At 46.1% G+C, this 10934-nt stretch overlaps 1 protein-coding gene across 3 annotated transcripts; it reads left to right on the plus strand.

The window, feature by feature from the left end:
* Positions 1-1260: 1260 nt before the first annotated feature.
* elapor2b (endosome-lysosome associated apoptosis and autophagy regulator family member 2b) lies at positions 1261-10306 on the plus strand. 3 transcript variants are annotated; one of them, XM_027021284.3, is made up of 22 exons: positions 1261-1487; positions 3550-3670; positions 3983-4172; positions 4310-4457; positions 4571-4660; positions 4802-4907; positions 5031-5180; positions 5276-5364; positions 5457-5640; positions 5860-5988; positions 6076-6166; positions 6343-6445; positions 6699-6836; positions 6979-7242; positions 7413-7586; positions 7855-8044; positions 8590-8686; positions 8968-9069; positions 9161-9287; positions 9437-9615; positions 9712-9880; positions 10164-10306. In XM_027021284.3, exons 1-22 carry the CDS (start codon positions 1377-1379, stop codon positions 10233-10235), a joined length of 3024 nt encoding a protein of 1007 aa, XP_026877085.2. In that variant the 5' UTR covers positions 1261-1376; the 3' UTR covers positions 10236-10306. The 3 variants fall into 3 exon arrangements, with proteins under 3 accessions (XP_026877085.2, XP_026877084.2, XP_081579025.1); XM_027021283.3 differs by having other exon boundaries at positions 1262-1487; positions 10161-10306; XM_081722899.1 differs by having other exon boundaries at positions 1263-1487; positions 3554-3670; positions 10161-10306.
* Positions 10307-10934: the final 628 nt, after the last annotated feature.

Below are 10934 nucleotides of genomic sequence, written 5' to 3' on the forward strand. Positions count from 1 at the left end.
AACCAAACCAAAATTAAACCTTAGGAAGGAGACAGATTTGAGGGGGAAAACTAGACACCCTTGCAGCGCAGAAGTGAGGTGTAGCACAAGAGCTCACAGACCTCAATACCCAACGTTACCAGCTAGGAGCTTGGCTCAGAACTTTGGCAAAGACCCAGCACTGAGTGACTGGCTCACTGGGCTTATGTAGGCCTAGCCCAGCTGTTGGGCGTTAAGCTTGATTAGTGGCGTGCCTGACTCGAGACCTCCCTCTGGTGGCCAGAGGGGGCCTCGGCTTGGCACCGACACTTACAGGCTATCGTCTATACTCCCTCCTGTAGGGCAGTACAGCAACGTAATAGGTATCACCACCTATACTCCTCCTGTAGGGCAGTACAGTAGTGTAATAGAGAAGGACTATCACTTATACTTCCTCCTGTAGGGCAGTACAGTAGTGTAATAGAGAAGGTAGAGGAGCGAGGCGACATAGAAGCGAAGCTTCTCTCTTTTTTTCATATCTTTCTATTTTATCACTCTTAGTCATTAAATAATAAATTAAACATTTATTTCAAAGTGTATTTCATTTCTAAGCTTGGAGAAAGAAAGGCAGCTCCAGTCTGTAAGTGCAGTGTCTCAGATCTGCATGTAGCACACTTAAAAGTGCTCTGTTTAAAGAGTTTGATTCTCTGGTGTTTACCAGAGGCCATCTTTTTATTCTTAGCATAACACCATGTTTCATAAAAGTAAAAACATGACTAACCAAGACAAATAATCTAAAGGCAACATAGAATGATGTGGTGAAAAAAGACAGATTTTAGTATAAATTTAGCTTTGGCCAGTTATCTATAAATAGCCGAAGGGTAGATCTATTGCACTTTATTGGTATAAACACAAGAGGGAACTTAGTTTATATATGGATGAGGGGTAAAGTATAAGGGAGTCAAACATTTACTAAAATGCACTGTATTTAAGCCATTGAGACTTTAATGGTGTCTGTGAACATCAGTTAAAGGACATCTATAATTTAGAAGTAAATCAGTAAACGCCAATATAAATGTAAACCTCAAATAATATTTCTCTAAGAAACGAAAAACACGTTTGTCATCTGACGTGGTAATTTAAACATCCAAAATTTGGGACCACTTTGTCATTTTATGCATTATGAAGGAACTTCATAAGACGAATTATTTCCTATTATATGTTATAGTCAGCGACGAAATGATCGTCATTTCCATTGCCACCAAGGCGGAGAGACCTGAATCTAGTGACGTCAGAGAGCTCTAATACCGAGAAGACAAGAGCGCGCTGTCGTAGCGAGCTGCGCGACTCCCACGTAGCTGATGGGGCGTTAGGTCTGGTCCCGAGCAGCCCCCCGTTTTTCTTCTATTTCTCAGAAAATGGAGAAGAGAACGCGATGGCTCGTGCGTCTCCTCGTGCGCGCTGCGACGCTTCTCCTCTGCGCTCTCCCGTGGCTGCACGCGTCAGGCAACCTGCCCCTGTGTCAAGAGGTAAGCGCGCGACAAAGGCGAGCGGACACGGTCGCCGTTATAGTCCGTGATTATTATAGTCAGTGTTTTGCCTTTGTCAAACAACACATTTGCCATTATGCTGTCAGTATTATTGCACACAATCGCATATTTAAATACGCACTAAACTCGTTTTGGTTGTAAAAAAACAAAACAAAAAACATCGTCTGTAATTCTAGGCCTGCTGGCTGAAATTAGGAGCAGATCAAAATAACATTAGCTTGCAAAAATTAAAATGTGGTAGATCCTATACGCATGATGTACTTTTATGAAGGTTTTGTGTTTCTGCTGAAAATAGACATGGGAATATATGTGGTATACTGCTGTTAGATTAAATACTAGGGAAACATATTAAACGAGGATCTTATCGTATGATGACGGAGGGCAGATGACCAATCACACAAAATCTGAGCACACAACACACTAATGAAAACAGGTTTTATTGACGCCGCCTGAACATGCTAGTGTGTAGTGTCAGAATAAGCTAAACATCTGTACCCTGGTCAGTGAGGATATCAAGGTGATCAACAGTGCCATTAATAAAAAGATTATCACACATATTCAGATATTAATAGGACTGTTTGAAGCAGCTGTTCGTAGTATGGTTCATGGTTGAGTTAAGAAAGAAATGGATATGCTCTCACTTCTGTTGTCTGAGTGTGTAAAGTGAGTTAACTGTGACCACTCCTGTCACACCGTGAGGTCAGATGTAATTGCTGTTAGACGCCAGAGCCATTTCAACATCTCATTAACAGTGTTTGCTGTCTCTTTCACTTTCTTTTACAAACACACACACACTCCTAAGCACCTTCACACACAAACGCACAGACACACGCACACACAGTTGTGTGTGATGGATAGGGCTTATGCAGCAGGGGCACTACTCAGCTTCTCATGTGTGCCGTAACAAACACTCCCCAGACAGTGGCCCCGGGCTTAGCGCTTGCATGTCACTGCAGAAAGACCTTCAGAAGTGCGCTGTTGCTCAGCTTTGTTACACACGATTAACGACTGCACTTGTCATCTATGAACCGTTCGTTATCATGTTACAAATACAATGACAATTACTTCTGTGGCCACTTCTACACTAATTGAAATACAACAAACTCCATTTTGAAATATTAATTTCAAAACTGTTTGTGTAAGAGCACCATGTTCATATATCTCAGTCAACATTCTAAACCACAGCGGTCATTTATGAACTCGCAGGGAGACAGGTTGCAAATTGGTTTTTGTCACTTAGCCCTGTTGGTACTGGAAGTGCTGGTGGGTCTTACAGAGTACAATTTATTTCCAGTGTCTTTTAGAGGAAGGACTACTGATTAGCATGACAGAGATTCACTTTCTCACCATGCACACATATGTACACACACACACACACACACACACACACACACACACACACGCGCATGCGCACGCACACATACACGCAGAGTGCCATGCGAATTATTCCCATTGGACTGTTATCAGTATAAGTCAGGCTCCAATTCATTATTATTCACATTTCCTGACAGACATGAGCAATTGTCATGACAACAGTCACATGACTCTCTATGATCTCCCTGGTGACTACAAAGGAACAGAAGTCAGAGAGCCCCACTGTTCTCCTCCTGCTCTCAAAGAGCGGGTGTGAGTGCACGTGTGTGTGAGTGCACGTGTGTGTGTGTGCAATGGCATAGTCGTTCAGAAAGCTCAATTAGTGTGCTCAGGCCAAAAACAAGAATGTCCAATAGAAGATAAAGCGCGTCCCTGCAGGACAGTCATGAGTAACGGGTAATCTGGCCAACTGCCCTGCTTTATCAAACTCTCCTGCTTTTTCAGGTAAATGATCCGTTCTTTCACTACTGAATGAACAGCTGCACTGGCCAAAATTTTACTCCTGGTATCTATAAACACAGCATGGGAGGGAAAGGCTGAAATGGATTCATTTATATAATGAATCGTTTAGATGGTTCTGTGCTGTGCTGTGACTGGGCACAGATGTTCACTGTCTTTCGTGTAGCCTGTGAACATTGTTGTGTGGGTGTGTGTGTGTGTGTCCCAGACAGACTACTACTTTGAGTACACAGAGTGTGACAGCACCAGCTCACGTTGGAGGGTGGCCATACCTCACAGACAGGCCAGCTGCAGGGGACTGCCTGAGCCAGTCAGAGGAACTGACTGCAGTAAGTCATGGCATGTCTTGGGATTGTGTGTGTGTGTGTGTGTGTGTGTGTGTCTAGTCATGCATATACGAGTATGTGAGCATGTGTGTGCATGTACATGCATGTGAATATGTATATGTTTGAGAGAATGTGGCATGGAGCCTGGCCAGTTTTACAGTAGCAATTAATTAAGCGTGTGCTCCTGTGCTTCACCAGTCCTGCATTAAATAAATCAGTCTGATGTACTATACATTACTAAGCTGTAGCTCATACAGTGAGCCGGTTTCTCTGTGTGTGTGTGTGTGTGTGTGTGTGTGTGTGTGTGTGTTCCAGCATTCTCCTGTGAAACAGGAGAGTTTTTGGAGATGTCCTCTCAGCAGTGCACGGCTTGTGCCGCTGGATCCTACTCTCTTGGCAGCGGCGTCCGCTTTGACCAATGGGACTCCATCCCCACTGGGTTCAGCAGTCTGGCCACATACATGGAGCCCGAGGGAGCCGGAGATGAGAGTCTCTCCTGCAATAAGTGCGTCACCCTAACATGACCCAGAAACACTACTCTGCACTGCTAACACTTCTGCTCCCAGTGAAGTTCCATTCCTCACCATTGTATGTGCCTGCATGTGTGTGTGCGTGCACATGTGTGTGTGTGTGTGTGTACAGTTCGTCTTGGACACCGCAGGGCACTCACTTGGAGTCTAATCGGGATGAGTGCACGGTTTCACTTGTCTATGCAGTCCACTTGATGAAACAGGGCTCTGTCTCCTTCGACTACCAATATGTCGACAACAACGTCTTCTTTGAGTTCTTTGTGAGTCCAACTACTGTTTCCTCAACAATGCCCAGTTAGTGTAGATAGTGTAGGCTAGTGTAGGTAGGCCTCAATTAAAGATCTAATTAAGTAGTTCTACTTCCTTGATCCAGATTCAGAATGACCAGTGCCAGGAAATGGACCAGACGGCAGACCAGAAGTGGATCAAGCTCACATCTAATGGTGAATGGGGAACGCATACGGTCAGTGAGTGCTCAGAGGGTCTCTGAGGGTCTTTTTACGTTATGGGTGTCAGAAGTGCTGAGCCGTCTTTAACTAGTTAGCATGCACGTGTGACTTGTTGTTTATGGTTATGTGTGTGTTGATCCCTTCGCCATCTGTAGGTGAATCTGAAGTCGGGCACTAATATCCTGTACTGGAGGACCACAGGTATACTACTGGGAGGCAAACCAGTGAAGCCTGTGCTGCTGAAAAACATTCAGATCGAAGGTATGAAAGACAAACTGGCTTAAAGTCTATTTTTTTAAGGCACTAAAGGGTAAATTTGAAAAGTTGGCAATAGCCGAGGTTATTTGAATGAGTATTATTTGTGTGTGTGTGTGGTGTTTGCAGGTGTGGCATACACGTCTGAGTGTTTCCCTTGCAGACCTGGAACCTTCAGTAAAACTCCAGGCTCCTCCTCCTGTGATCTCTGCCCAAGGAACACCTACTCGGGCAAAGGAGCTAGCTCATGCACCCCCTGCCCAGAGACAAAGTACTCCGGTACACACACACACACACACATATACACTTCTACATATATCCCTTGTAGTGAAAGCAATCCAGAACCCATGACACTGCTCTTTCTATGCCATCAGAGGAAGGCTGGTCAGAGTGTAAGGACAGGCCTCTGTGCTCAGACAAAGATTACTTTCAGATTCACACGGCCTGTGACAGCAGTGGCAAAGTAAGACATGCGTAATCAAACCCAGAGAAGCACATACCACTCTCTTCCTGCATCAGCATAATAATGCTTTGAATGCTATGGAAAAATTTCAGACTCAGGTGTTGTATCGGTGGGTGGAACCAAAGGTGTGTGTGGAAGACGGCGTCACCGGAGCGGTAACACTGCCCCCGTCAGGAGAGAAGGAGGACTGCCCCCCCTGTAACCCAGGCTTCTACACACACAGCTCGTCCACCTGTTTGCCCTGCCCACCTGGGACGTACTCCAACGGCACCACAGGTGCCGAGACATAACATCCGCAGCTGTGTGTTCAAGAACATTTAATTTTAATACATTAATAGTGTGTCAATATAGTGTAGGAATTCTAAACGTGCTCTTTGCTCCAACGTGGTTGGACACATAGATGACACACACACACCCCAAAGGAAGCTGCAACAGTTCTGCTCATTAACTCCTGTGAGATAAGTGTCTGATGGATGGCCCTGTATTTCTGGCCAGAGTGTCAGGTGTGTCCTGGAGGAACAGAGCCATCGCTGGCTTACGAGTACAAGTGGTGGAATGTTTTACCCCGCAACATCAAGACATCCTGCTTCAACGTGGCCAACTCCAAGTGTGATGACATGAATGGTAAGAAGGAAGACTTAGCCTATGGTACGCCACATTACCACCGCCTTACTGGCTCCAGAGCGGATGCATATGAGTGTGTGTGTTCAGGTTGGGACGTAGCCGGGGACCACATCCGCAGTGGAGTCGGAGGCTCTGACAATGACTATCTCATCCTGACTCTAAGAGTGTCCGGGTTTAAGTGAGTCTGCATCCTCTAGTGAACACAACACATTAAAACACTGTCATTTTCTCAACATGAGCTGACCAGTTGATTAAACCCCAGAGGCCAGCTGCTGTGGGGTGTTGGTGTAGCAGTAGGTGTAGAAGGTGTAGCAGCAGGCTCTCACGGTGCTGCTCTCACTGGCTCGTTGGCAGGCTTCCCACCTCCCTGGCGGGGGTGACAGCCGGAGAGTTTGGACGGATCACGTTCATCTTCGAGACCATCTGCAGTGCAGACTGCGAACTCTACTTTATGATGGCAAGCTTATTGCACATTGTGTGCATGTGTGTGTTTGTGTGTGTGTGTGTGTGTGTATGTTTATGTGCCCAATGTAATATCACTGTAGTTATGGCAGCCTAGGTAACCAGAGTGACACCCTAAGGTCCGTAACATGTCTGTAGAAGTAAAGAATGGGTTTCCAGGTCTGGCTCCCACTGATAAATGGATCAGTGTGCCAGATCATCGGTCTTTCCTGTCAGTGTGTGTTTGACTCGGGGTGGTTTGGCTGCAGGACGTGAACAGGAAGAGCACAAATGTGGTGGAGTCATGGGAGGGCACCAAAAGCAGACGAGCGTACACACACATCATGACGAAGAACGCGTCCGTGTCTTATACCTGGGCTTTCCAACGCACCAGCAAGCCTTCGGATGTAAGCACGGACATGTCTTCATAACTCAGAGTCCCATTCTATACACGCACACGTAAACATCCACACCAGGACCAAGACCATGCTCTCTCATTAGAACCATTAACCACAGATGATCAGATCATTCTCCTTCTCTCTCTCACAGGTTCGTCGCTATGTTAATGACATCGTAAAGATCTACTCCATCACGGTCACCAACGCCATAGATGGTACAGCTTCATCCTGCCACGCCTGCGCCCTGGTGAGTCAGGAGGGCGGGTCATCCTGCGTGCCATGTCCCCCCGGCCACTTCATAGACAAGGACACCAAGCAGTGCCAGGAGTGCCCACCTGACACTTTCCTGTCCGGTCACCACATCTACAGCCAGGAGGCCTGCCAACCGTGTGGGCCCGGCAGCAGGAGCAATAAGGTGTGTGTGTGTGTGCGCAATGATGCGACTTCAAGGTGGCAATGGATATCAAACTGTATGGTAAATGTGTGTGTGTGTGTGTGTGCAATGATGCGACTTCAAGGTGGCAATGGATATCAAACTGTATGGTAAATGTGTGTGTGTGTGTGTGTGTGTGTGTGTGTTTGCAGGAACACACTGCCTGTTTCAGCGATTGTTCCTTCTCCCATACGGACCAGAACCGAACTCTGACCTATGATCTCAGTGCCTTGAGTGCAGTGGGATCCATCATGAATGGACCAAGTTTCACCTCGAAGGGAACCAAATATTACCACCAGTTCAACATCAGTCTGTGTGGAGCTGAGGTACACACACACACACACACACACACACACACACAGGCTACTCTGTTAATGCCCTTATGAGGATCTACCACTCTACCATGTTTTAAAGGCAATAACTGAATATTACTACACTCCTAATCAAAAAGAAATATTAGGAATTACTTAATTTATTATAATGGTACCTGCCAAAAAATACCCACTGTACTGTTTCGCTGTCACCATACAAACACAAGGTGAATGTGACGTACATACACAAGTGTGACACTTCACCATCTTGTGCGCACTGCAGGGGAGGAAGGTGGCCGTGTGCACGGACAACGTCACAGATTTGTCCACCAAGGACCTGAGGAGCGAGTCGGCTAGCCTCAGCAATTACGTGGAGTCTTTCGTCTGCCAATCAACCATCATCCCAGCTGATGGGCGGGGCTTCAGGATGGCCCTTTCGTCCCAGTCCATTAGCCTGGCTGATACCTTCCTTGGTGAGCTGTGGCCTTCATTAGCATAGCCGACACCCACAGATTCGGTGTGCCTTCCGTGACATGCAGTATTAAATTGTGACACACCAGTCTATAATGGAATAATAGCACAGAATATAAATACATCATCTTCATTTTAGTTCACAAAATGCATCACTAAAACAAACAACAAAAACAACAATAATAATAAAAAGCAAATGTTTGCGTCTGTGCTTGTAGCATCTGTCCTGTTTGATTTTGAATGTTGTTCTTCCATAATCCATTGCTGTACACATATTTATATGTCATTTTTAGTTTAATAATTTCCTCCGGAGATTCTGAATAACAATGAGTTGATGTTTCATAGTACGAAATAGTAAATGGAGTCATATGTAACGAGGCGTTTGAGCAGATTTGACTGAGGTGAAGAGATGAAGGCAGGTTTGGCACCACAGGACAGCCCTGCTGCAATATCCAGCACCTCCATCCTTTCAAACCTGACCTAATCCTCATCCTCATCCGTTAACACCTGCGGAGTCTTCGTCTCCGTCTGTCTCTGTGTCTCTCAGGAGCCACGGTGGACACTGCTCTGAATGGAGTGAACGTTAGAGCCGACCTCTTCCCTGAAACCTCCGAGAGTGTTCCAGACATCCACTTCTTTTATCGGTTTGTTGCAGAATAAAAGCCATTCTGAGTTTTTAAAATATTATTTAGATTATTGTTTCATATAGCAAATTTTTTTTATCCATGATATGGAAGCCGTTTTATAAAACGACATTATTTACGTGTCCGTTGTTAGTTGTTTCATTTATAACAGGACATGACAAGAACCTCCTAACGAAGCTTAAGTGAAATCCTGAGTGTGAGGGAATGTGTGTGCCAGCTGCGTGTGCCAGTGGCGTGTTCACTGGGCTCATTTGGAGTGTGTTCTACTCTTTCTGTCTAAGCTCTCCACAGGTGACGTCTTGCTGTGAACGGGGGCGTACTGCGGTCATCACACTGCGCTGCAGTCTTGAGAAAGGAGAGCGTGGAGACCTCACCGTATCAAGGTGTGTATGTGCGCGTGCATGCTACCGTAAACACGGCCACGTAGACGCCATGTAGCGTGTAACTATAAACGTGTCTTGCATATGTTTTCAGTAAGTGTCCGGCAGGCACGTGTGATGGCTGTGCGTTTTACTTCTTGTGGGAGAGTTCCAGCGCGTGTCCCATTTGCACAGACGCAGACTACCACGCCATCGAGGGTGCATGCAAGGGAGGCACGCAGGTAGCCGAGTTCCCTCCCTCTTAAAGCAACAGGTCACCCACACAGCGCTGATAAACATCTCAATACACAAAAGACAGTGGGTTAACATGAGGTCATATGAATAATGTTTAGTTTTTTGCTGCTCCCTCGTTTCTCTCATTCTGCGTTAGGACACCCTGTATGTGTGGAACGAGCCAAAGCTTTGCACTGAAGGGGTGTCGCTCCCTGAGAAGAGCTCCGCCCCCTGTGAAGCAGTTCCCCTATGGCTGAAGGTTGGAATAGGGGGCGGAGCATTCATGGCTGTCCTTCTCATTTCTCTCACATGTTACTTCTGGAAGAAAAACAAGAGGTGAATAACCCTGCATCAATCAAGGTCCAAGACCAATTATAACTGACGAAAGTAGAAGGTGATTGATTTTTTTTTTTTAACCCTCCTCTCCAATAGGCTGGAGTACAAGTACTCCCGCCTCGTGATGTCGGCCAATAAGGAATGCGAATTGCCAGCAGCAGACAGTTGCGCGCTGGCGGAAGGAGAAGGAGAAGAGAACGAAGATGATGTCGTGTATTCCAGCACTCCGTCACTACTGGGCAAACTGAAGGCCATTGCCAGCAAGGTTAGAGAGCACATTAATATACATTAGTTTGTAGCTATAACTCAGGGGCATTTTTCACTTCAAATATCACCAAGTGGGAAGTTCTGGATGTTGCATACAGATAAATTAGTTTTTGTGCAGTTGAACCATTGGAAGCTAAACTGAAATGAAACTCGTTTGATTGGAAATCATGTGGATATTTGAGCACAAACTCGACTCTTGAGCTCAGCCAGCGTGTGCGGCAGGTTTATAAGCTCTCAGGGACGCGACCTCCTGATGTCGCGCTGCATTGTGTGTTCAGAAGCAGGTGGAAGGAGAGAACAGCGAGTCGGTCCAACTCAAGTCCTCTCAGGCAGAGAGATGGGTGTGGGGATAGCGGCCCGGCGTCCCTGCTGGAGACACCTGGCGCGGACAAAGGGGCAGGAACTCTCAGCTGCTTGCCTGAGCGTCGGACATTTCCCATGTCCGAACCAATCCGAACACATCTGGACAGTCCTCCACAACCTCAAGTTGACCTGTCCCTTTAGGTTTCACATACGTGTACACTTCAAACGCAGGAAGAAGTCTTTGCCACGAACTCTGCTCCCAATATCATGCTTCAGTTACTCTTTTTATTTGCATACACAAACATGACAAAATGTTACGCATATAGATATGATTAAGCTCATATTAGCCATCAATCCCACAAACAAAATTGCAAAGAGCTGAGTCTCAGAGAAACATTATCTGCCTCAAAGTTCAAACCATTCATTAGTAGTCTAATGACTGTAAGGTTATAAACATTTGTGTGATGAGCACTGTTTTCGCTTTTGCATGGTGCGGTCAGACAAACCTGTGCAACAATGTTCTTCCAACCCCACCACCACCACCACCACCCAGGTGACAAATTCACAAATGTCCCAATTAAGGTTCAGTGCACTCTGCTCAGGAGTTGAAAGTAGAGCAGTTTGTCCACAGAGAACTGGGCTTCACTCATTCAACACAACAGTTTTGTTCTTTTGTTGTCTTAGTCAGACATGACCACATCCAGCATTTAGCCAATAGAGGGAGGCAGAGTGAGCCCCACACACACACA

Source organism: Electrophorus electricus, chromosome 11 (genome assembly GCF_041902795.1).
Source record: "Electrophorus electricus isolate QZ-2024a chromosome 11, ASM4190279v1, whole genome shotgun sequence".
Lineage (NCBI taxonomy): Eukaryota > Metazoa > Chordata > Actinopteri > Gymnotiformes > Gymnotidae > Electrophorus > Electrophorus electricus.